Below are 27,783 nucleotides of genomic sequence, written 5' to 3' on the forward strand. Positions count from 1 at the left end.
CTGTTTTGTCCCATTTTCGGTTCTTCAAAAGTTGGGAGGTATGATATTATGATAATATGAATGATCATTTTATCATTCAGCATTGGACACTTTTAAGACTACCTAATCTAAGTTTGCACTATTAGACGTTATTAGTAAATTGGCCAGTGTATTACTTTTGCCTGGATGTTTGTTTTTGTGTTTTGTGAGATTTGCAATTTGTGGACCAATTTTTAAGTGCAAAATACAATAGCATGATGGGTGATTACAGGTCCTCAGAATACTGACGCATGGTAAATAGTCTTGCATACTCCCTATACAGCTGTTTTAGTAACTTGTTATGCCCACTTGCTAGCTGAATAGGTAGCTTTTTTTATGCTAACAGCATAGCACATTGTGGGTTAAAGTGAATGTTACCCGAAGTCTTCAGCACATCATTGGTTATTTCTGCCAGTTTTCCAAAGTAAGCTCATAGTAATTTCAACTTCTGCAGATGAACATTGTTCCAGTGTGTGCCAGCCTGACAGCACCACATTCCTCATATAATAGGACATTATTCCCTGATGAATTCTACACAAAGAATCTGAAAAACGACTCCCATAATCAGAGGCCTGTGGTTGGCACAAGCTAACATTCATATCTAGCAGCTGGGTCGTGACATTGGCGTAGGGTTCCTTACACAGCTGTGTGGTGCCTGTGCCAGTATTTAGTCTTATTGTGAATGCCTGACCCAGCTGCTCAGTAACATTCATCCCTCGCGATGTCACTATGTACACGTATTCTTGATTATACAAAGGAAGAAGAGAATACAAAAGTTTTCTCCTTCACTGTCTTATTGCAGTAGAATAGGTGAATATAAGAAACTTTGTCACATATCTTATTAAAGAGAAATACTTCTATCTCAATCAGGCTGCTTGTCGCCAAACTTTCTAACGCTACGATTACACTAGTGTTCAGGTTTCTGTTCAAGTCCACTTGAGGACCCCATAGATTATAAAGGGGTCTGCCTGGTTTCCTACCAAAATTGGCAGAGAGAAAAGTCCTGCTTGAATGGAATGGGCAACAGAGTCCTTGAACACTTGTGTGAACTGACCCTTAATCTGTTTATGACTAATGAAACCAATCACCAAAAAGACACAGTCAACCTCACACACACACAGTTACAGCTAAATATAGAAGCACCCACTTCCATAGGTTAGAAAGTGATTTGTCTGGTTCTCAACAGTGGTAGAGCATACACTTACTGAGCATGTCTCTCTCCTTGCTCGCTCTCTCCAGCCAGTGGTGTTTTATAATATGGACCCACACTACTCACTGACTTTCATGTAGCTCCATACAATTAGCAAGGACAATGAACTGACAGTCCAGGGTCCATAGTAGCCATAATCTGCCTCCCTGCTCTCTATAGACTTCTATTGTAGAAGTAATTTCATCTGTGCGTGGAGCTGACAGTCCATCTTCTCTGTCAATTTGTCAGGCTTCTTTCCTCCTCTTTCTTTAGTAGGATATATTATGCTGAAGCTTTTTACACTTGCTTGTGCCATTCATTTTTGAATAGTTGCTTTAAGAGAATCAGAAAAGTTGTAAGTGGAGCTGGTTTTGTTCTATACATCTTGATTGTTGCTAACTTGCCTTATATGTTAGTTTAAGATATATTCTATACAATATTGCATGTGATTCCTATATTACTATATTGAAGGCTTACTAAACTATCGTCACCAAATATCATAAAGGAAAAGCATCTTAAAATAATTATTTCGATGGACAGATTGTGTAGGTAGTTGGATGAAACGGCACTGTATTCACTAAATTTCAGCTAACCCCACCTCAGTGGTGCAGAAAAAATTGGCACCGGACCTTACTATTAAAAAAAAACAAAACAAACCAAAACTATTCCCGTCTCTCTACAATATAAAAAACCAACCTCCTTTTAAGATGGTACATTAATATCGCCAAAAACTCCACCAACCTGAAAAGAAATTCACCTCCTATTTTGGATAAGTGATTGGGTGGGTAACCATGATTCAAGGATAAAGGACCTCTAAAACCAACAAGATTACACATAAAAATCCCAGCACTTCACACTCAACTCTCATTTCCTTTTACTTCTAAATTGTCTGATATATTTTTCAGTTTTAATTATAAAGTCTTCTGAGAGTCCCAGAAGCTCAGCCATGGCCAGCCACTTTTTCCTCACTGACTTGTCTGGTTGCAGCAGGAACCTTAGTTTCCTTGGTATCTGGCCTGTATCTTAGAAGACAGAATGGAGGATGAGTCTCTACTCTCTGGTAGGCTGAGTTTTCTCACGGTTAACTACAGCTCTATGCTCAGGACAATCAGTTCAGCTAATTGCAGTTTGCTGATAAAGGATCAAACAGTGTCCTTCTCTATGTAAACATAAAGACAACATTGAGTTTACTGCACGTCTGTTGTCTGTTCTATAAAAGTGTGTGTATACAAACCTGGGTAATGTAATATACATTTCCTGTGTGTATTATTTGATCTGCATTTATATTAGATTAGTAGAGTTTATTTTACACTAATGGTAAAGGCAATGTCTAATTTATTGAGGTACTTCAGTGTGTCTTGTCCATCAAACATTCAAAGCTTGCCCACCAGCTTGTGTAAGAATACTGGAAATGAGAAGAGAAAGTAGACAAAGCTGATGAGACAGGAAGCTGGGAAAAACCCCTTAAAGACAAAGTATTGCCCAAATCAAAGTCATACATACAAAACAAGGAAAATAGGTGAAAAAAACAGCCAATTTTATTTAATAAATATTAGTCTACTCTGATAATTTGCACTACTGACTTATTAAAATTTAAAAAAAAAACTTACCGTATTTTTCGGACTATAAGACAAAATTTTTGGGGAAAAGAAGGGTGCGTCTTATAGTCTGAAGGTGGCGCCTGGCATCCGCTGTAATAGAGAGGCGGAAGCCGGCAAGTGATAGACGCCATTACAGGTGCCGGGGCCTGAGAGATCGCTGCGCTCCTCTGCCCTGCATGAAGCCAGCAGCGGGAGGAGTGATGCTATTCCGCTCCTCCGTCCCCCCGCCGCTGGCTTCATGCAGGGCAGAGGATCGTAGCGATGTCTCCGGCCCCGGCGTCTATCCCTCCCCAGCATCTGCCTCTCTAGTACAGCGGATGCCGGGTCAGTATCCGTGGCCCCTTCTCCCCCGGGGCCGGTCCCCACCGGCCCCGTACCTGTAAAGTTGCAGGCCGGCTCCTGCGCGGCGATATCGCAGGAGCCGACCTGTTCGGGTGACAGCCGGGAGCCTAATGAGGCTCCCAGGCCTGTCACTGCTATATTAGTATTGCGGCTGGTCTCTATGACCAGCCGTAATACTAATAGACAGAATGTCCCATAGACGGCAATACACTTGTATTGCCGTCTATGGGACTTGCGATCAAGTGACCGCAGGTTCAAGCCCCCGGGGGGGAATAAAATAGTAAAAAAAAAAAAAAAAAGCTTTAAAAATATTAAATAAATAAAAGTTCTAAATCACCTCCTGTTTTTTTTTCAATACAAGGTGATCTAAGCAATAGATATCCCCCAAAATGGTATAACTAAAAATTACAGCTGGCCCCGCAAAAAAAACGCTCTATGCATCCCCGTACAGCTGCAGGGTCACCTGTCAATGTGGCCTTGCAGCTGTTGCAAAACTACAACTCCCATATATTAAATATTTTACCAGTTTTTGCTTCAAAATTTTTTTTCCCTATTTTCTTCCTCTAAAACCTAGGTGCGTCTTATAGACCAGTGTGTCTTAGTCCGAAAAATACGGTAATCTACAGGGCATCTACCAATAAGTGGCATTAGAGAAACTGATCTGCACTATTTTCCCCAGGGACCATTACAGTAAAAATAAGAGATTTCTGATGTGAAATGTGAAAAAATTCTGGTAAAATTTTCACCAAAACTTTAATTTTTACTCAAATGCATTAATTCCAAACACTTGAGCCTATGTAAACAAGGGGGGGGGGGGGGGCAGGTTAAGCAGGATATCTCAGTGGAAAGTGTTTCTAAAGATGCGCCAAGTTTATTATCCACCATGAGCCACAGTGGTGTATCTTTTAGAGAGCTTAGTCTAAAGTTTAGTGTCCCAAGATTTATATGACTTAAAGGGGTTGTCTGTGATAAAAGAAAAATTCAACACTAAACTATACCCCCTCCCCCTGCCTAACTTCTAATTCACTCATAGAAAGTTTAATTATTTACCCATATTCCTGGGGTGGTCACGTGACCGCCCCAGTCACACTTTCTGATAATCCAGTGATGTTCTGTTTTTCAGTTTTTGGAAACAAGGCGTCAACAATACTCATCCCTCCCCCCCCCCCCCCCCACTCCTGACCCCGTCATACTTGCCTGTGTTTAGTCTTATGGCACTTCCTTTGTTTCTACCTGTGCAATAGAGCCAGTGATTCTAGCTCTATTGTACAATCGCCGGCAGAAGTGAAGAGTGCCTACTACACATGTATAAGAAGTCCACAGAAGAAGCTGGTGGGATATAATAAACGGATCTCCAGGAAACACAAGACAGGAAAGTACGGTGGAGTGGGTTTTATTGGGTAGAGCTAGTAGTCCACGGGCTAGCTAGTGAAACGGAGGGGGTGAGAGGGGGATCTGAGGCTAAGATCACAGGAGGCTACCCAGCTAAACGAATGCATAGGGTGCCAAGAACTCCCAGAAATCACTCAAAACCCCGCTAAAGGTATTTTGATGCAATTATTAACCCATTAACAGTACTAGTATACACTTTTTAACTAATTAACTGCCAATTTTTGCTTTGCAATGCATGCACGTGATCAGTTTAGGTTTCCTATCATGGGTGACACCTGCTGGAGCACGTGACTGTCCGGTTTCTACTCCTCAATGACAGATGGCATTCGTAGGTGGGTTAAAGTACCCGATCCCCCAACTGGGGATCATTGCAGTTGATGGATTAAAGAAAGGGGGGGGGTTGCTCGGAAAACCCCTTTTAAATGTATGGCTAGTCTTAGGGAACTTTTAAACTTTGCAGAAATTCATTTAGTGCAGCTCAATAAGGATTACAAAAATCGCACAAAAATGCTGCAGAAAGTACCTTTAAATCTGCCAGTGAATGTACCAACAATTGCATCCCGAGAATATTATTGTACTAGAACAAATAGACAGTAAAAAAAACAAACCCTACCAATTAATATAATAAAGTAATATTTGAGTGTTAGTTCTCCTTTAATCAGCTTAGTGGACTATCCATTTTCAGGTGCAGGTTTGGCAGGTGGTGTGTATTTAGCCTGTCTGAGCTGAAGCTTGTTCCCCTCCTCAACGTATCAGTGGATATGTCCTTTACCTTGGTGTCTAGACGTGTCTGGAGTTTGTGTGGCGAAAGATCCTTTGCTTGCAGGTTTGCAGTGTGCTCAGCCCATTCTGACAGGTGTGTGAAGTTTAGAAGAGATGACATAAGCAGCCAGAAGCATGCCACCGTTGTTTGTAGTGTTTGTCTTCCGCAGTGTCTATGGGAACAGACACATCAAACCAATAAAGCTGTAAATGCTGCACTTTGAAGGCTGATTGACATTGTGATAAATCCATCAACATGTCACACAAAAAGCCAAAACAAAGCAGATTTTCTTTGTCCAATGTTTTTATGCAGAAACCATAAACTTATGTAGGATTCGGGTGATGGTGAGAGAGAAAGGTGTTCTGTTTTCTACAATGAGCATTGTGCTTATTACTCTTCTCACTATTAAAACAGCAAATCTAGAATAAGTCATTGATAGAATGGAAAGAGTTGTAGTAACAAGACACGGCCACTACACAGTGTGTGGTGCTGTGCTTTCTGTATGTTCTATATATAACTTCCATCTGATAAGTGGGGATGCCAAAATAAGTCAATGGTGAAGCGTGGGAAACTACTTTTAATAAAACATTAGGACACCTTTCAGACTCTTAAATTGCAGGGTCTGTCACGATGATGATAAAAATACATTTATAAAGCGAATGAAAAAAGTTTACTATAATTATAAAAAATAAGCCAGTCACCAGCCAGTGTCCTTTTATGTACAGATCCAAAGTGCCTGGACATACAGGGTAAGGTAGAGTCCACACAGGGTTTTTTTGGTCTGGAACTTGATGTGGAGCTAGCCCCGACTGGATGCCGGTGCAGTGCACCAGTATTCCGCTCTGGATTAGGCCCATATGAATAGGCCTAGTCGGGAGGGAATGTCGCGAGGCGGACGTCTGGCTGAATGAGCTGCGGAATCCACATGAAGAATGGGCATGTCGCCCATGGGAAATGACAGGCTCCAATTGATTTCAGAGGGAGGTGGTTTTTTTGAGCCGGATTCTAACGTGGATTCCGCGTCAAAACCCGGCCCAAAAAACCCTGTGTGAACTCGGCCGGAGTCAGATAAAGGCATTGTCGTCATGTGGGATAATGGGGAGGGGGGTGGGGAATAGATCTTGAAATGTGATAGTCCAGCCTGAAGAGAAGTGCCTTTTAGCATATGCTTGAAGTTGTGTTTAATCTGACTGTCCGGGGTACAGTCTTCCAGAGAAGTGGTACAACCAAGGAGAAATCCTGGAGACTGATAATGGAGGATGTTAGCTTTAGGTCAATGGCTGGCTGAATGGACAGGTTGGGTGAAAGACAGGGATGAAGGGGGACGTATAGGGAGGTGTAACATTGTGGAGAGCTTTGTGGGAAAGGGTGATAAATTTATCTCCCTATATTATAAAAATGAATTTCTGTCTGTCTGTCTGTCTGTGCTCTAATGCGAACCAAACGACTGGACCGATCTTCACCAAATTTGGTACAGAGATACTTCAGGTATCCGGGAAGGTTTAAGATGAGACTCCAACTCGCTCGGACGCACCGTTGCTGAGATACAGCATTCCAAACACAGTGCCCCCCCCCCTTAGCCAATACAAACCTGCAAGACTTTCACTCATATTCCAACTGCAATACACACGGTCACTCCACATGCACAATACAACACTGATATCCAAACTGAGATACACGCATCAGAGGATTAGATACACAGATCAGCACACAGTATCACACGCCAGAGGATTAGATACACACGTCTGCACACAGTCCCACAAACCAGAGGATTAAATACGCACTTCTGCACACAGTTCCACACACTGAAGGATTTGATACATGCATCTGCACACAGTTCCACATGCCGAAGGATTAGATACAGGCGTCTACATACAGTTCCACACTCCAGAGGATTCGATACGCGCATCTGCACACAGTTGTACACACCATAGGATTAGATACACGCGTCTGCACACAGTACCACATGCAGTAGGATTAGATACGCGCATCTACACATAGTTTCACACGCCGAAGGATTAGATACGCGTCTCTTCACACAATACCACACAAGGGAGGATTAGATACACGTGTCTTCACACAGTTGTACACGCCATAGGATTAGATACACGCGTCTGCACACAGTAACACATGCCGTAGGATTACATACGCGCGTCTACACACAGTACCACATGTCGTAGCATTAGATACGCGTGTCTGCACACAGTACCACTTGCCGTAGGATTAGATACGTGCATCTACACACAGTTCCACACTCCAGAGGATTAGATACGCGCATCTGCACACATTTGTACACACCATAGGATTAGATACACACGTCTGCACAGAGTACCACATGCCGTAGGATTAGATACACGCGTCTACATACAGTTCCACACTCCAGAGGATTAGATACGCGCGTCTGCACACAGTACCACATGCAGTAGGATTAGATACGCGCGTCTACACATAGTTCCACAAGCGGAAGGATTAGATACGCGCCTCTTCACACAATACCACACAGGGAAGGATTAGATACGTGTGTGTGAACACAGTACCACAGTTTGGAGGATTAGATGCATGCCTCTGCACACAGTACCACAAGCCAGAGAATTAGATACGCGTCTCAGCACACAGTATCACACGGGGGAGGTTTAGATACGTGCGTCTACACACTGTACCACATGCCATAGGATTAGATACGCCCGTCTACACACAGTTCCACACGCCGAAGGATTAGATACGCGCCTCTTCACACAATACCACACAAGGAAGGATTAGATACGTGTATCTGCACACAGTACCACACTTTGGAGGATTAGATACATGCCTCTGGACACAGTACCACAAGCCAGAGAATTAGATACGCATTTCCGCACACAGTATCACACGGGGGAGGATTAGATACGTGCGTCTACACACAGTACCACATGCCGGGGGATTGGATACGCACGTCTACACACAATACCACACGGGAGGATTAGATACACGTGTCTTCACACAGTTGTACACACCATAGGATTAGATACACACGTCTGCACAGAGTACCACATGCCGTAGAATTAGATACACGCATCTATATACAGTTCCACACTCCAGAGGATTAGATACACACGTCTGCACACAGTTATACACACCATAAGATTAGATACACACATCTGCACACAGTACCACATGCTGTAGGATTAGATACGCGCGTCTACACACAGTTCCACACACGCCAAAGGATTAGATACGCGCCTCTTCACACAATACCACACAGGGGAGGATTAGATACATACATCTGAATACAGTACCACACTTTGGAGGATTAGATACATGCATCTGCACACAGTACCACATGCCAGAGAATTAGATACGCATCTCAGCACACAGTACCACACGGGGAGGATTAGATACGCGCATCTGCACACAGTACCTCACGCCAGGGATTAGATACACGCGTCTGCACATAGTACCACATGCTATAAGATTAGATATGCACGTCTGCACACAGTTTCATTTACCGGAGGATTAGATACACACATCTGTACACAGTACCACACCAACAAGGATTAGATACTTGCGTCTAAACACAGTACTGCATGGGGAAGGATTAGATACAGCTTTACTCCAGGTATCCATAACAACTGATCACAGGTTTTTCACTGATATCCAAAATGAGATACACATAATCACATGACGCTTATGGACATACACAGAAACAATATACAAAATACACCAGTGCAAAACTGGACAATTCTTATGAGGCCACTACACAAACATAACATGTAATATACCCGTGCGAAGCCGGGTCCTCCCTCTAGTTGTCTATATTAAATAGGCAGCCAGTGCAGTGACTGGCACAGACCGGAGGCATTGTGTGTAGCATTTAGGGTGCATTCACACTAAGTATACGCTGAGCTGATTCTGAACGTTAAACACGTTCAGAATCAGCACGTACAAAGCAGATCCCATTCATTTCAGTGGGAGCCGACATACGAGCGCTGCCCATTGAAATGAATGGGCTGCTTTTTTCCCTATTGGTTTCAATGTGATACGTGTTTTACGTTCAGAATCAGTCAGCGTTTACTCAGTGTGAATGCACCCTATTAGACTGATAGATGAGCCTGGCCGCTGCATTCAGAATAGATTGTACAGGGGAGGAGTTTACAGGGCGTTTCAGTAGTCACGTCGAGGGTGTATTTTAGGGTGACAAAGGTTTTCGATGTTTCCATGGTAAGTAAAGGGCAGATTCTGGATGTGTTTTGAGGTGCAGATGACGTGTGTGAGTCATTGGATATAGGCGATAAAGAAAAGGTTAGTCAAAGGTAACCAAAGCAGTAGACCATAAACTAAAATGGGAATCTCCAAGCTTAGGTCAGTCAGTAGATGGTGGAAACACAGTAGTTCAGTCTTTTGAAAGATGGTTTCAGATAAAGGAAAGACATACTACAGGCAGTCACTGGTGTTTTGTAGCCATGCGCCGTGATGTCACGAGATGAGGTATATAGTTGGGTGTCATCAGTATAAAGCTGGTATTAAAAATCAAATCTGCTGAGGTTTGCCCAATAGGGGCTCTACAGGGTGAGAATGGAAGGGGGCCTAGGACAGCGTCCTGAGGAACCCCAACGGCAAGGGGAAGAGAAGTGACAGAATATGAAAATGATGCTCTAAAAGAGCAGTCTGAGAGAGAACCATGAGGCTGACAGAGCGGGACATACTGAGGAGGAGTTGGTGGTCTGTGGTGTCGGATGCTGCTGAGAGATCCATACAAATGACGAGGAGTTGCCTTTAGATATAAGCTGTTAGGAAGACATTGGAGACAGCCAGGGACAGAGACTGGAGAAGGGTTGAGGGGAAAAGGTCACTAATCTGATTAAGGTGACGGCTATGTGATTCACTGTACAGCTTTAATAAGCCACCACTTACCAGCATAGGTATTGTCTTCCATACCTGGTTTTGCAGTTCGCTCTCAACACTTTGATAACTTTTACTTTTCAGCAATTTAATGCATTAGTTTTGCTTCTGTTTGCACCACAACATAGACAACATAGCCCACAATGATCCCATTATCAAATGTACTGCCTATCACGTAGTACTATACTCCTCAGTAGCTTTCAGGTTTATTTTCTTGTACTTTCCAGTCATATGAAATGAATAGTATTTGTAGATTTAACCACTTTGTATAAAATGTCTTACTATTCCTAAGCGACTGGCCGCTATGTGTATGTTATGGTCACGATAACTTTGCAAGTTTCACAAAAGTGTAAGTACCCCCAAAGAAAAGGTTTGGGAATAGATTCCTTCCATTCTCTTGAGACCTATTCATAATAGCGGTTAGGAAGGGATGCCTGCAGTCCTGGGGTGAATGGCACATTACTGTGACTAGCTTAGCACTTGGTCATGCCTGGATATAGCTTATAACATATAATTGAGTTTCCTCCTGTTTTATTTTCTGAAGTCTAAAGTGTGTGTAGGGTACACAAGGCACCCCAATGTATAATGAGGAACATTAACCTACTGTCAAGCAGGTGGAACTATACAAAATGGGCCAGTTGCTACCTTTAGGGAGAATATGCTGCCATATAGCCACCATGATCATTTGGCTAGTCAGTGTTGAGAATGTCACAGGTACTTTATAAATATGGTGTGCGTATAACACAAGCCTCAACTTAACAGCCCAGCTGCAGTGACTATAGCTCCACCCCCTCTCACGCAAGCCAATCCGGTAATGGCTGAAGGTCTTGAGATGTCATCTTTGGTCCTTCAGCCTACACCGAACATAACTTCAGTGCTCACAGTCGCCAAGCCCGGTAATTTGCGGGGATAGTAAGGCGCCCATGTTCGATTTATAGTGACATTCTAGCTATGTGTCAAATTTCATTGAAATCCGTTCGGTGGTTTGGGCGTGATTGAGGAACAAACATCCAAACTTTCGCATTTTATAATATTAGTAGGATAGGATTTTAGTTGTCTGTCTTTGAGTCAGCATTTGTACGATACAATTCTGACACATTTTTGGTCCATTTAAGACACACACCCTTTTTTGAAAATCCACACAAAAAAATAGCCCAAACCAGATGCTCCACACTGCATCCAGTGACTGGTCGTAACCACAGTAGTGCATGTTGGCCGGTATATTTATGTATACACGCTCCCATATAACATTATTCATCTAATACCCCTGCTTCTGCCATGCACATTGCAGTCTATGTATAGAAGTCGAGATGTTCAATGTCGTCTTTTGCGGAAAGCTGTCTTTTTGAAATGAAATAAAAAAAATTTAAACCAAAAAACAAAATGTGGTTTTGCAGCGTATTTTCTTCCCTCTGAGCAGTGATGCTCAGGGAAGGTTTCTCATTATGTTTGTGTTCCATAGTCGGATGTCAAGGAGGCAGTGAACTCGGAGAAGGATCCGTTTTCATATTTGCTAGATGTGATGCTACTTTTTAGTATTCTCTCCTCATCATGTTTTTCTTGATTTTTCTGTTGTTGTGGCTGCACTGTCTAGCTTCCAGCTGGGATATACAGACAAGAGACTGCTTTATGAGCTGCAGGAATGCTCTCAGAATCAACAGCCAAATAATTCCCTTCTTTTCTCTGCTTCATCTCAAGTAAATGTACTTATTCTGTAGGGCTGTGATGGCTCTTCTGTGTCTCATATGCTCTCTACCTATTTATAAAACAGCTGCATAGCCATAACAGGATCCCGTGTGTCTACTTGCAGACGCATGTACTTGGGAAATGGGCTGATTCTGGGACAGCAGTCTCTGAAATGGACAATTTGTTTTTAAATGCTCTGTTATAGGAAGGGTACTTGTGAAAGGCGCTGGATGGATTACTGTTGCTAGTGAACATATATTGGGCAATTACATATCAAGATTTAAAAATACACCTGGGTATATGAAGGCAGTCTGTGAAGGTTGCCTGTCACACACACATGTAGCTTCTTTAAGAGATGTATTACTCATCTGCTTCTTAAAATGTGATGCTTGGCGAGGACTCTTATGTAAGTGCCAACAATAAGCTGTAACTTCCCCTTCTTTCATGGTGGGAAATGTCAAGTGAGGCCCTGACAAGGCACCATAACAGCTGACGGGCTTCAGTTTGGGGGTGTGGCCTAATAGTGCATTTGCATGCCAATATAAACAGCTCTTCCTGAGCTTAGTTGTCAAGAAGGCGGTCCTGGTCAGTGACAGCTATCCCTGTATGTAGATTGGTCAGTAAGTAGGACTGCCCACTTGGCTAATAAGCTAAGAGTGAGCACCTTGTATCAATAAGTTTTACAAGGGTGACTATTAAGTGCTTTTATGGCAAATACTATTTAGATTGTAATGTAATAAAAATATGTAAAATGTGTTGGTTACACTTAGAGTAAATTCGCACTTGTGTCAACTGTTCATTGTTCTGATCCCATGCATATGTAAGGAAAAAAATAAAATTATAATGCCCAAATTGCCGTTTTGCTCACCTTGTTCCCCTCCAAAAAAAAAAAAAAAAAAGCTGGTACTAATAAAAGTACGGCTTGCCCCACAGAAAGCAAGCCCTCGCACAGCTACATAGATGGAATGTTGGGAAACAAAAAGGTAAATTTGGGTATCAGAATATAGGCCAAGGCCAAGTTCACACTCGGACTGAAATGTTGTGTACAGATACCCCTTTCACTTACAATCTTGTATGTGTGTATATATACTGTGTGTATATATATATATATATATATATATATATATATATATATATATATATATATATATATATATATATATATATATATAGATAGACACAGGGTAACCATACACATTACAAACCACTCAAACATCCGCACAAATAGTGGCCACCCCTCACCACTTATGGTGTACGAGACTCCAATATACACAATTCATGTACAAATGGCAAACAAAAGGGTAACCAGCTTGGGTTACATTTACTCTTCAGACATGTTTGGAGCCAAGAACACTTATTAAATTTTAGGTTTAAACAATGTAAAATAAAAATAGGCCTGTATTTTATTCCCATTTGAAGGGTGGCATTGGAGCACTGCAGAAAGGACAGATGACACACTACGCTGTGGCTCCAAAATATCTGACCAAGAGGTTATGTTTCTTCACATTTATGGACCTTCCACTCTGCTCAATTCCACCTGTGATGTCACTTTTTTTTTCCTAGCACCTGTGATGTCATAATTTAATTTCCTGATCAAAGCTCCTGTGTTTTAACTTTTATACCAAGGTCTCTACTTATTGTGTTGTCGGCGACTGGGACCTTTTTTTTGTTACACCCACAAGCTGAGAATCTCTTCTGTAGTATGTTTGCTGGGTGTATCAGAACCACCTATGTGAAGACAGGTTTTCAGTGTGACCAAAAGCAGAGATTATATAGAAGGAACTGAACTAAACATATCTACAAACTGTAGTATTTTAATCCTTTTATTCACTTTATAAATGGATATTAGGCAATACTCACATCCACGTCTGACTCCACTAGAAGCCTTTGTTACAGGTGATCAAAATTGCTGGAAAAATATCCTGCTGGTTATATCCAGTGAAATGACAAACTGGGGCAGAAAAACCAACATAACCCAATGGAGTATTTGTAAATGTGGAGTCATATGGGGAGTTGGTGGTAGTAGTAAGTTTGCCATGTAAAGTTATTTTTCACCTTTTATACATTGCTTAGTAGGGGAAAGGTTATCCCTAGTACTGTGTACACAGACAAGCTGCTGCTGGCTGACCTTAAGCACATTATTATTGGACTGGCCTGAGTGCTGAAGTACCTGACACAGCAGCTTTGGAGCTGTGCTATCATACATCTGAATATATATATATACAGCATACTAGTAAATAGGGATTTTCTGCTGATAATTTACAAGGGAACCTCTTTGGATGAATGCCCTGATGGTGAAAGCAGGGCTTAGACCTATATGATACCCACATACTTTCATTAAAAATCTCATTTGATTCCGGTACATCATGTACCGCCGGGTGAATTAAGAGACTCCAGGCCTGATAATTTTGGCGTTCTGCTGGAGGGCTAAATCTACTGCAATAACTGGCCCTTAGAAACTGTTAACTAGTTGTTTTTGTTGGGGGCCATTTTCCGGATATGCTGTGTAACTGTTGGAAATGCCAGGAGACTGGTGGTGTTTTCTCTGCAGGTGGAATGTGCATCCGTCTTGGAGACATTCCATTTTATCACGCCATTCAAGCTGCGTTTTGATGTTTTGGTTATGCCTGCACTAAGGTGCACAGTGTAAAGAGTGAACTTTGTACCTTTCTAGGGTAGTTGTCATTCAGTTTTTCTGCAGTGTCCTAGGGAATTGCTGCTACGTCACAAATATCAGAGGCCTAGTCCATATAGATGGAAACTGTAATATGCAGACACTGCCCCTAAGAGAACAAGTAGAGAGCAAGGACTCTGACTAGAAGGAACAGAAACCAGACTGGAAGCATTACAGTAGAACACAGAATAGGCTGGCTTTTTACAATTTCTTTAAGATTCCTTCCTTTTTCACAAAAAAAACTGATGCGAAAGTTTTTCAGTTTCAGTATCTGATAAATGCATCCCGTGCAATGAATACAGCCTATGCCTAGCATATGACGTGTTCTTTAACATGACCAAAAAAAATAAAAAAAAAAACAAAAAATCACATAAGTTAGCAAGATACACGGTAACCCAATAGCAAGACACAAGACTCCACTTTGTAGCTCTCAATGTAATTTTCCAGGTCCTAAATGCAGCATTTGCAGCAGTTTTTAATGAACCAGAAAGTGAAATTCATTGGTCTTGTATGAATAGTCCCACTGAAATCAATGGGCCATATTTACTAAACGTGTACATTTAGGGTGTGTGATAAATCTGGTGTATCTTTAGGCTGTCTAGGTTTATACCACTTTCTATGTGGCGCACCTTGTCACAGCACGTGCTGTTGGTGTGTCATCACATGGCCATAGACTGGTGTGTGTTTTTTTTTTTTTTTTTTTTTTTTTTTTTTTTTTTAACCCAATAGTAGTAAACAATGAATGACAGCAAGCAGAGATATAGAGCACTGTGAGGAAGTTATACAGAAAGTATATTGGAAAATTGTGAACATCATTACAGAAACAAAATGTATATGCTGAAACTGGACACCATACTTACTCATGACTGTCACTCTTTGGTATGTGATAATATATAGTACTCCTAGTTGGTTTGTTCCATTCAGCTCTGTACTTCTGATATGGTAACATTAAAGTCCTTTGGTAGAAGCTCAAGCATCTGTTTGCCGTTCTCCAAAGTCTTCTCAAAGAAAAAAAAAAGCGCCAAAGTTCAATTCCATCAGAAATGATCTACCACTTGTGTCTTCACTATCATGTCCTGTATACATGGGTGTAGCAGTGTAACCAAACACTATAGCATCCTGAGGCTAGATCTCCTAGATCAACTATTATTTTTAACACTTAACATACCCAACTGATTGGCTTTAGTTCTCAAGGTGAAGCTCTTTATTGGGACTTTTAAAGAAGTATCAAAAATGCATTCAGACCTATAGTATTCAGTATGATTTAGTAGTAAGGTCATATTCACATTAGACTTGTCTGGGCGAAAATGGTCAGTGTAGGCCATATTTTAAAGGGCTGTACAATAATATGTGAATTAAAGGAGTTGTCCAGGATAAACTGCTCTTGGCAAGGAGGCTGGGAAAGGTGACCCCCCCCCCCCCAAAAAAAAAAAAAAAAAAAAAAAACCTGTTCCCAGTGACTCCCTCCATGGTCCAGTCCTTCTGCTCTGCTGAGTCCCAATCAGTGGCCTAAGGAAAGGACTCAGGTTGTCACAGGTGAAGTATGTGCATGATGTCTCGCCTTGCCAAAAACGGTTTCTCCTAGACAACACCTTTTAAATTCACGGCATCATAGTTATGATTTTGTGTACCCCAAATGGCCAGATATTTACTGTATTGATCTCACAGCTTTGTCAGCTTTTGACCTTCTGCATCACTATAGTACTGAATTACTTACTTCCTAACTGTGATGTAGTGAGTTTGTCTCACAGCCGCTTTCCATCCAGGACATACAACCCCCCCCCCCACACACACACACAGACTAGACTTGGATGTATGGATCAGGCCTAATTCAGCATCTTTGCTGGACCAGTCGTGCAGTTTGGAGAGGAGAAAAGATGGTCTCTTAGCCTTAGTGAATACAATAAAAAAAAAACTTTTGGGTGGTGCCCCATGTCCTGAAACTGCTGCTATTTGGCTACAGCCGAAACACAGTGGTAAAAACCTCAGTGTTTTATAATGCCTGTAAAGTGGATGGGATTCTGGCTAATCCCATCCACACAATGCAGAAAAATATCCTCAGCAGAAAGGCTGCAATTTAAAAAAGCCTTGCATTTTTGTATATCGCAGCATGTCAATTATATATGTGGAAATGCTGGCCACTTCCAATATAATTCCAACCTTTTTAGTGCCCTTTCTATTTCATAGGCCAATATCTCATAGCAGTTTTGCAGCTCAGTCCCATTCATATGTATGTGGTTGAGTTGTAATTCCATACACTGCCTCTACACCTTGTATGGTGCTGCATTCTCGTAAATGCTACATTCTCTTCAGACAGCTACAGAGTCCAACATCCGCAACCCCCACCAATCAGAAATGGATGCAACTCTCTAAATTCCTCATATGCTCAGGCCACATATTTTGCACATAAGTGGCTTTTTTTTTGTAGCTGATATTGCTGTGGTTATTTCAGCCAAATCCAGGAATGGCTTTGAAAAACACAGCAAGATCTGTTTGAAAAATAAAAAAATGTGAATCCAAATTATGGTGTCAATCTCAGGTTCCCACTACCATTATTTAATGTCAGTTTCGTACATCCATCACAGGATGAGACTGTCATTAAAGGAGTGGTGCAGTTGGAGCCTCTGTTGGATGTCAATTTGCCTTCATTCCAATGTAAAAATAATGATTTTGGTTTTGTAATGGCAGAAATGTTGGCATGCAGCCCTTTCGGTTCTGGTGACCATTTCGGTATCAATACAAAACCGGCAGAGAGAAGTCCTGTTTGTAAGATTCTTCTCTGGCAATTTTAAGCAGAATCTTTGGCCCGAGTCTCCTATGGAAATTCCAATGCAGAATTTTCTTTTATATACGATCTGTATCCATTCCTTACAGGTTTCTGCTTATTCTCCCTATTTGTTTACTTAGTGAATAAGTCAGTCCGTGGTCGTGTGATGGACAGTCCGTGGTCGTGTGATGGACAGTCCGTGGTCGTGTGATGGACAGTCCGTGGTCGTGTGATGGACAGTCTGTGGTCGTGTGATGGACAGTCCGTGGTCGTGTGATGGACAGTCCGTGGTCGTGTGATGGACAGTCCGTGGTCGTGTGATGGACAGTCCGTGGTCGTGTGATGGACAGTCCGTGGTCGTGTGATGGACAGTCCGTGGTCGTGTGATGGACAGTCCGTGGTCGTGTGATGGACAGTCCGTGGTCGTGTGATGGACTGTCCGTGGTCGTGTGATGGACTGTCCGTGGTCGTGTGATGGACTGTCCGTGGTCGTGTGATGGACTGTCCGTGGTCGTGTGATGGACTGTCCGTGGTCGTGTGATGGACTGTCCGTGGTCGTGTGATGGACTGTCCGTGGTCGTGTGATGGACTGTCCGTGGTCGTGTGATGGACTGTCCGTGGTCGTGTGATGGACATGCTTATCTTTAAGGGTGAATTCACACTGAGTAAACGCTAGCTTATTCTGAACGTAAAACACGTTCAGAATAAGCGGCGTCTAAAGCAGCTCCATTCATTTCTATGGGAGCGGGGATACGAGCGCTCCCCATAGAAATGAATGGGCTGCTTCTTTCACTCCGTGCAGTCCCATTGAAGTGAATGGGGAGTGCCGGCGTATACGGCAAGCTCTGCTCATGCCGGAGCGTACACGCCGGCACTCCCCATTCACTTCAATGGGACTGCACGGAGTGAAAGAAGCAGCCCATTCATTTCTATGGGGAGCGCTCGTATCCCCGCTCCCATAGAAATGAATGGAGCTGCTTTAGACGCCGCTTATTCTGAACGTGTTTTACGTTCAGAATAAGCTAGCATTTACTCAGTGTGAATGCACCCTAAAGGGATTCTACCATTAAAAATCTTTTTTTCTAGTTAACACATTGGAATAGCCTTTAGAATGGCTATTTGTCTCTTACCTTTACAAGTTGTCTCTGGCCCGCCGTTCGGGAAAAATACCAGTTTTCACCGGCATGCAAATGAGTTCTCTCGCAGCACTGGGGGCGGGCCCCATCACTCAAACAGCACTAGGGGCGTCCCCAATACTGTCAGAGAACTCTCTCCAGCAACGCCTCTTCAACAGCAACCACATCTTCTACCGGCTGGGGTCACACTCCGCTCTTGCACGCATGCGTTGTACGCTCCTGTAGTTCTACTAAGACAAGCTATGATTACTGTTCTGTGACTGTAACGAGCGGTAAACCAGTGTGTACATCTCATGACCATGGACCATGTATCACTTGACCATGGACCATATATCACTTGACCATGGACTGATTTCTACTAGAGATGAGTGAGTACTATTCAAAATGGCAGATTCAAATAGCACGCACCCATAGCAATGAATGGACGCAGGGGGTTAAGCAGCAGGACGTAGGCCCCGTCTGCGTGCCGGCCGTCTCCATTCATTGCTATGGGTACGTGCTATTCGAAACTGCCGTTTCGAATTCTGCTCGCTGATCTCTAATTTCTACCCAGTGGAAGTAAATAGAACAACCAGCAGAGATCTAGAAAACTAAAGAATTGATATAGAAAGTATATTGGAAAATTGTAGAACTTTTTTTTTTTAATTATTATTATACAAACAATATTTGTGGAATCTGGACAACTGATTTTGAAATTCTCATTTGTGGAGAAATTCCTAGACCAGCACTAGTTGCTGATAAATTGTGATTCTAGTATTTAACATTACATAGGTTTTTCCAGTCCTGTCTAAGTGATGCTTCTGGTGCCATCTGCTGGTGACGGTTAGAATAGCTTTACATGCTGAATGCCACACACAGTATATGCTTTTGGCTTCTTCATAGTGTGGATACTGGACTGGCCACTGAGAACTACACCACTGTTATTTGTGTGGGTCAGTGATATTACAGCTGCTGACTTGAGATGTTCTCCTATATTCCACTTCTCCTCCTCTCATGACAGATCAAGTCCTGATCCACACTAGATCCCTGGTGAACTTGCACTCCATCATTGTGACACATGTTCATAGCACAAGAACCTTCCCCTGAAACAAGAGCTGCTGCACAAGCTCCATAGAAAAGAATGTATGTCCTGCAGAATAAATCTCCCTCTAGATTGTCTATTACTGTTACAGCCTCAAAAAAAACATTGGCATACAATATGGTCAAATATATCCTAAACTCTCCCAGGTATGAGCTTGGCCTTAGGGCTTATGCTAGGTTCACACTAGCATTTAGGTTTCTGTCGTTTGGGTCTGCATGGGAACTTGAGACAGTGTCTGCTTAAAAAGTGGTTACCCCTGAACCCCATAGACTATAATGCCCTCCTTACAGGACTTTTGTCTCCACTGATATTAAGTGGATTCTGTGGTGGCGATAAGTGTGAATCTAGGCTTATTCACATTTGTGCTAATGATTTCCATTGTTCTGCTCAGCCATGCGATCAGGGTCATGAATGCGAAATCCGTCATGGACATCAGTGGCTCTTGGTGGGATTCATAAATGGTGTCAGTCATGTTTCTGTAAATAAAATGATGAAAATGACACATGGCAGACAGAGCTTTGGGATCTGTTCATGTGACAGAATAACTTTAATATTTACTGTTCTTTTGTTGTCTTCCATGGAACAGAATAACCTGAAACCATGCCAGTGTGAAAGCACCCTTAGGCTACATTCACAAAGGTGCCAACTGTCCATTATTCTGGTCCTCCAATGGATGAACAATGGGCAGGTGGACCACTAAATAGAGGGTACCTATAGAGCCTGACAGGCCCCCATTGACTCTGAGTTTTCTTGTGGGTCTGTTTATATACTGGCAGCGGGTGAGCCAGACGTGCAGGACTTTCTTGCGTTGGTCTCAGGTTCACACTAGTGGTGATCTATCTGATGCTATCCAGCTGTCACCTATGGAGATAAGGCTGGATTCACACCAGCACTCGCACTGTTAGGGAAGTCCGTCCCTGAATCTGCCTGCAAACCTGACTGCTAGTGTGAACAGTGTGTAATGGCCTTAATCCACTATAAATGGGGTGCATTGGGTGTCTGCTAAACTGAAACCAGCAAGATGACAAAAAAGTTGGACTTTCAGGATTTTTTTTTTTTTGGCTGGATATTTTTGACTACACGCACTGCGAGAGACTTCAACGCAGATGTGAACGTAGCCTTATTTGCCTCACTTGCCAGCCAAAAGAGTAGTGCATGTAAGCCTTTAGGGCTAATTCACATGGAGTGAAATGGTCAGGATTTTGAAGCGGAATCCACATCAAAATCCTGCTTAAAAAAAACCGCCTGTCATTGAAATCAATGGGAACCGTTCATTTCCTTTTATCCGCAAGCGTTTTGTTTGTGAGCTGCCCTTTCTTCAGGCGGATTCTGCGGCCTCGCGACACCACCCTCCTGACTAGGCTCATTTATTTGGGCCTAATCTGGAGTGGAACACCGCGACTGTCGGTCTAGATTCTGATGCGGCTTCCCGCGTCAAAATCCAGATCACTTTACTCTGTGTGAACTAGCCCTTAGTCTGCGATTTTTAGGACGACTCTGAGCTATAGATCACCTCAGCCGCAGGTCAGACCTACTGGATGTCCAGGACAGATATGCACTAAGGACATGTTAGGACAGCCATAGGTGACCACTCCTCACCCTTCATGTCAAGAAGCCTGTGGAGCTGCCATACATCGCCTGATAGCTCCGCTTCTCGGCTGTGGGGTTATTTGTGAGCTGCAATGACTTCTGCTCTGCCTCCTATGTAAGGGGCTGAGGCGTAAAGCAATGTGTGAAATATTCAGTATCCGCGCCTGAAGGGGTTAAGAGCGGCCGCCCGGTCGCCGAGCTTTGTGTCTGCCTGCACCTGAGGTAACTTTCTGTCAGTGTAGCGGCTGCCAGTGTGGAAGGTCGGAGAGAAGAACTGGTGGCAGTCCAGCTGCGCACGGAGCATGTGTGGGGACGTGCCAGCAGCCGGAGACTTGGCAGCAGGAGGGCGGGAGGGAGGGCTAGGGGGGGCGGCACTGAGCATCACACAGTCTTCTCTAAAGTAACGAGGAAAAGTGCTGGGGCTGAGGAATGACGCACGATACCGTGCCCTGTAGCCGAAATGCGGAAGAATTAGAGGCCCCGGCACACAGAGCGGGCTGCCCGGCGCTGCGCACACACAGGACGGCGGGAGCTGCACTTCCTCTGCTCGTCTGCTGAATGCGGCGGAACAGCTGATGGTCGGTGGAGACAGCCGGAGGATATGAGGCTGCCTCCCCTCTGCTCTGCTTCCTGCCACCGCTGTTAGTCGTAGCCTGCTGCTGGCACCTGGGGTGGGATGCTGCACATGCCAATCTGCCCAGCTCCTGAGTATGTCCAGTGATCACCTCAACTCCACACTGCAAGATGCTGCCTTCAAAGACCTCTTCCTGGTGAAAGGTATATGCCCTTCTGGGGTGGCCATGCCACTGCTGGCTACTGGGGGAAAAGTGTGTGGGGTGGTTGCAAATGGTTTTATGTTCCCTTGTGGCAACTACAAGCTCTTACATCAGACTGGCACACAGACTGGCATTAGCTGTAAAAGGAAAGAGCAGATCTAGGGGGCAGGAAATGGAAAAAGCTGAGCCCGAGTGTATAGTCTGGGCCCTGCCATGCCTGGTGCCCGCTCTTATGGTTGCTTCTGGCACCTAACTAATTGGCTTGTGTATGACCGGTCTCCTTTCCGATCACACAAGTTCAGGTTGGTCTCTGAAATTTGCCTTCTTGTAATAGAGGAAATAGTCACTTTTGGACCAGTTCCCACTTTCGGAATGGGGCGTGGGTAAGAGCCCGACTGCATATACCTCATGACATTGACAGGGATAAGATTCTCTTATTATAGAAACAATTGTTAGACTCTGCAAACAGGTCTCGGCCACAAGTGTGTGGCATGGCCTCTACATACGTGTCACACACATGAGAATTTTGTGCCCTATTGCGGTTCCCAGGACAGGACCTAGTTCATTGGTGGCCTCATTCTATTGCAGATTGTGAGGGCTGCCGTCCGCTGCCTCCATGTAGAGGCGGAATAGTTAGACTTGCAGATTTATGGTAAGCGTGCTATTTCTGGAAGTTCATCTAGAACAATAGAAGAGTTCTGCACCCTCACAGTGTAACGGGTTCCTCCAGGATTTGGGACGTGCTCAGTTTTTTGCAGGAAAAGCTTGTCACTTAGCTAAAGTTGGTATAATGCCAGCTTGGATTTACGTAGGACTGCTAGTAAGTTCTGCATACAAAGAGTTAATGAGAAAATCTTCTCTGCTCCGTCTAGAACAGTCTTCAGTGTGCCATGTCCCTTACACAGAACGCTTGCTGGTGCCGTAAGTTACCTTCAGTGTATGCCCAATATATTTAGGGGATTGAAGTGTCTAGTGAGAATGGACTGCAATGTAAAGTAAAGGGTGTAGTGTCTGGAATCGGATGGAGCATATGACATAATCGCACAAGAACTTTGGGCTGCTTGTTATGTATTTCTCACTCGAGTTCATGGTTTGGGTGAGGTTTAGGCGGAAACTTACCACAGAATTTCCAGACTTGAGACTGCTGGAACGCTTTGATGTTCTGCTGGTAAGAACGGATGTGCCTCCCTCTTCGAGAATCCTCCCCCCGAGTCTTGGTAAATTTAGACAAAGTGGCAGCTCTTGGCACCCTGTACATGTGCCACCTCACCCCTGTACACTGTGCCTTCTAGGAAACACTGAGTGCACTGTATATTGTAGTCTGCCTGCCCAGAGTCCGAAAACACAAATGGCACAAGCTCTGTGTCTTAAGTGACTGGATTGTTTGGTGTAGTTTAGTCCTCGGCGGTGACTCTGTAGTTCACATTGTGGTTCATACAAAAAAAAAGTGGCATAAACGAAGATTGCAAGTGTATCAGTTTGTGATGTTATGTGCGCACTAAATATTTGGTTTGTTTGAAGATAGTTATGACTGTGTATAATATGGCTGTATATAATCTTGCTATTCTGGCGTGTGAGTATAATCCCATGTTTAGCAGATTAACAGTAAATTACTTGTATGGCTGGGCTAGGGTTGGCATGAAGTTGGGGTAAGAAGAGGTGACTGGGCATGTAGAGAATGTTGGTCTAGCAGATGTCATCATGTTGGACAGCGACCTGGGTCAAGGCTATAAGTAATTCCTATCAAGGGCTGGACTGATCTGAAGAGCCAGCTATCCCAGAGCTGCTCCAACTATGAGGAGGGGGCGGGAGGTGCCCCCTAGTTGGCCAAGGTACTGCTGGAAGTGTTGTGGTTGAATATACAGACTTTCCTATGTTTGTGCTAGTCTATGGCACGTGTGTCCTAAACTATCTGGAAACCCTAAGACAATGAAGCTGGTTGCAGAGGTCCTCCTTGGGGCTCCTGTCGGAAGCAGCGGTCATGCTTGTTATCTCCATCTATACTCGCAAACAGTTACTTTGCTACAATTTGTCGTAAGACGTCGATGTTTTAGAACGTGTAAATCTGTCTTCAGAAGGAATTATTCCATTGGGTATCTGTTTTTGTTGCAGTTTCCCCTTTTAAAGGGGAAATCCACTAAAGGGAACATCTGACACCTACCAGAGGCGTGTGACATCAGTGGACTTGATGAACTTGTATCATTTGTATGCAGATCCATTCAGCAATGCTTTATGATTTCCATCACTCTGACATAACTTTCTTAGCAAAGGGCCATTGAAGTCGCCAAAGCTTTGCTTACATTGTTGTCATAGACTGGCAGTGACTGTATAGAGAGCTCCTTTGTTCTGGAATTCACTGGTGGTCCACGGGGGTGCCTTCCCCTCAAGATGACCAAAGTTACTGGAAAATCTCCTTGTGGTTTATGAAGTCTTTTTCCTTCTGTCTTAGTGTCAGGAAGTTCTGAACCCCCACTAGCCTGATGTGCCCACTTACTCAATTCATGTCCAACGTTAAGATCTCAATAGGCACAACAGACATAAAGTTTTGTTACTGTGTTCAGAGCGCTGACTTGATCTGTTCTGTTCATACTGTTTTAAGCCTCTGCTTAGAAGACAGAATTTCTGTGACTGACAAGATGCAAGCGGCATTCTGCTGAAGGGTCCCAGGTGCTGGAGCCTGGCAAACTGGCTGTTAGTGTTAGCAGTGGATGTGATGTAGAGGTTTGTTGTCAATCCGTTAGACCAGTGGTTTCCAAACTTTCTGAAGGCAGGATCTACTTATGGATGAGAATTGGGGGGGGGTCACTCTCTACAGTACTTAGCCACATTAGAAAAATAAATCTCGCTACCTGTGCTTTGCCTCTTATTCCATTTATTATGTTATTAATAATATTCCTCTTCTCCTTTTAGCACTGTATTCCACCTTTTACTCTTTTCTGCCATCAGGAATTTTGGGGCAAACATATTGGCCAGATTTGTGCCCCCTCCCTTCCTTTCCTCCCTGATGTATCTTATGGGTTTCCTGCCCTGTGGCGCTCTCTCTCTCTCTCTCTCTCTCTCTCTCTATATATATATATATATATATATATATATATATATATATATATATATATATATATATATATATATATATATATATATATATATATATATATATATATAATGTTCCCCAGTGCTCTCCACACAGTATAATACACCACAGTGGCCCCACTTGGTATAAAATGCTCCACAGAGCAGGTCAGGAAAAAGAACAATTCCACTCACCTGGCCTCCCCTGTTCTGGACACTCCTGCAGTCTTCAGGCCTCTGGGTGCAGGTAAGTGCTGGTAGACGGACAGCACGTGCAGCACTGCTCCTATTCAAGTATTAGTAGTGCCGTTCTAGTTTACAGGAATCGCCGCTATGCAGTGAATGGTGCAGCTGTGTAGCTCCTGTTAGTTGGATAGGAGTGGCGCTGTACATACTGCCATCTACTAGCATCTATCGGTACCAGGATCTGCAAGAATAGATTCTGTGAGAGGTCAGTGTGTCTGACTCCAACAGATCACATACCGAAGACCTATCCGGTGATTAGGTCAACTGTATTAAAAAATTTGATTTGGGGGCAGGAAAACCCCTTTGCGACCTTTCCCATATAGTGATTGTATCGAGGCCTTTCCATTATGACCTTTGGTTGTGGTATAATCATTGCACATCCCAGACTTTGTCCTATGTGGGGAAAAACATAGTTGACTTGTAACCTCCGCATTAATTCTGACTGACTTGTATTGTCTTATCTCTAGCAGTTCCATAACTTGGAACGCAGTGCAAATGCTTGACCATGACTTCATTCTAATACTTCTGCTTTGTGCTTAGGACCCCTGTTCTGGCAGTGAGACATTTACTATATGTATTATTGATCAGTGGAAAGTGCTTTTTGTGAGATGTTATGTTTTGTGTTTGTTCAAATGATGTACCAAAAAAAGGGAAAAATCTTAACTGCATTTGTAATGGAATCCGAAGATTTCTACCAATCCTAGTCAAGTTATGTTCAGATGTGGACATATCCTATGTTTATACAGCACAGGCTATGGATTTGTTCAGACTTTAGTGTATCCAACAAGATCCAATGTATAAGCAGTGACTGATAGTAAAGTTAACTTGACTTTGTGCAGCTTGATAACTTGCTGCAGTGTACTATCTATCATAGAAGGCAACAAAAGTCTTTGAAAGTCTTTGGAAGAATTGTGTTAGCATTGTGCCAGTGTGTCGTCAGAATGATCCCTGCAGTGTTAGGATTGCAGATATAACTGCGCTGAGTTCTGGGGCCTCTTACTTAGAAGTGAATTTATTCCAGGATATTTCTCATTGGATTGTGTCTACGCAGTGCTTTATTGCTGAAAAACTGCCTGTCATTGTAATTTCAGTAATGCCTGTTCCTATGCATCTTACCTGTATGAGTCCAGCCAGTACACCAGACGTTTTCAGTGTAATGGTTGTTGGCATACAGGTGAGGTGCATAGTGACATGCTAAACATTACTGCAGTTCTTCAGCAGAACAGCGCTGTGTAAATCCAGCCTTATAACTGCATGCAAGGCCTTTTATGCCCGTGCCATGTTAAGAGCCATTAAATGGAAAGCTTCTGGTGATCTGGTATAGTACGAATGCTCTACTTATAACTGCATTTAAAACTGCATGCATAAGTAAGCACGGTTTAAAGAGGACCTTTCATTTCCTCGGGCACATGTGGGATAACCCTGCCCTCCGACCTATCCTTCAAGTCGCACGTTCAAACCCTCAACACGGCTCGGCTCCCCTCTGCCAATCCCTTCACTGGCTATCCGTTGTCCAGAGAATAGAGTTAAAGTTACTAACGTTAACACACAAATCCAACAACAACCTGTCCTCTCCATATATCTCTGACCTAATCTCCCACTACCTGTCCACAGGTAACCTCAGATCCTCCAAAGACCTCCTACTCCGCTCTACCTTCATCTGCTCCTCACACAATCGTCTCCAAGACTTCTTCCTTGCACCCCCCATACTCTGGAGCTCCTTACCAAGACACATAAGACTGACCCCCCCACAAACACAGGCTTCAAGAAGGCCCTCTATCCCACTGTGCCAGCTGGTCATTGTTAGTATTATATCTGTTTGTATATTTTGTGTAAATGTAAAACACCATGGAATTAATGGTGCTATATAAAAATAATATGCCGCTAGAAAGCTGACAGTGCACTGAATTCAGCGCATTGTTGGCTTTCCCGTTATGTGCCCCCAGGAGTTTCGGCACCGATCTCTGCCCACTGTCAGAAGGGCATGACAGTCTAGCTGGGCATATACTAGTATTGACAGTACAGGGCTATGGACAAGTAGACTGTCAGGAATGCCCTTCTGACAGAGGGCAGAGATTGGTGCCAAAACTAGTTTCAGCACTGATATCTCCAGCGTGGGGGCACATAATGGGAAAGCAGACTTAATTTAGCACACTGTTCGCTTTCTAGCAGTTAATAGAACTGCATGTGCCCGAGGTGTTAAAGGTTCTCTAAACATAGCCTTACCTCTTTGTGGTAAACTGATGTAATGAGAAATAGCCTGAAGTTAATGAGGTTTTATGTGCGGGAAGATTACATTAGCGTTGGAGGACTGAATTGGAAAGATGCTGCTAAAATAGTGGGAACATAGAGCCCGACAGACCCCACTGACTATAATGGGTTTTGTTGAGTTTGTTGTATTTATAATGAAAGGCTCTGACCAAAAAGCCATGTGTGGGATTTTTTTCATCATCCAGTTTCAGGTAGACCTTGTGATGGATTCTCCAATGCAAATGTGAATGTAGCTTTACTTCTAACTGAAATACCTGAGGCTCCAGCACAGAGTGCACTTATAACCATCTTTGGAACATTGTGG

At 43.3% G+C, this 27,783-nt stretch overlaps 1 protein-coding gene across 3 annotated transcripts in view; it reads left to right on the forward strand.

The window, feature by feature from the left end:
- LDLRAD4 (low density lipoprotein receptor class A domain containing 4) overlaps positions 1-27,783 on the forward strand; it is a 191,144-nt gene that overhangs the window by 143,298 nt on the left and 20,063 nt on the right. Inside the window, exon 1 of one of the 3 annotated variants that reach the window (XM_075270712.1) lies at positions 21,495-21,894. The exons of the other annotated variants lie outside the window; for them this stretch is intronic. Coding sequence (XP_075126813.1) covers positions 21,828-21,894 — 67 coding nt within the window. The 5' untranslated portion in view covers positions 21,495-21,827. Of the gene's footprint in view, positions 1-21,494; positions 21,895-27,783 lie in introns of those variants that run through there. 3 annotated transcript variants of the gene reach the window in all.

This window comes from Leptodactylus fuscus, chromosome 4 (genome assembly GCF_031893055.1).
Source record: "Leptodactylus fuscus isolate aLepFus1 chromosome 4, aLepFus1.hap2, whole genome shotgun sequence".
Lineage (NCBI taxonomy): Eukaryota > Metazoa > Chordata > Amphibia > Anura > Leptodactylidae > Leptodactylus > Leptodactylus fuscus.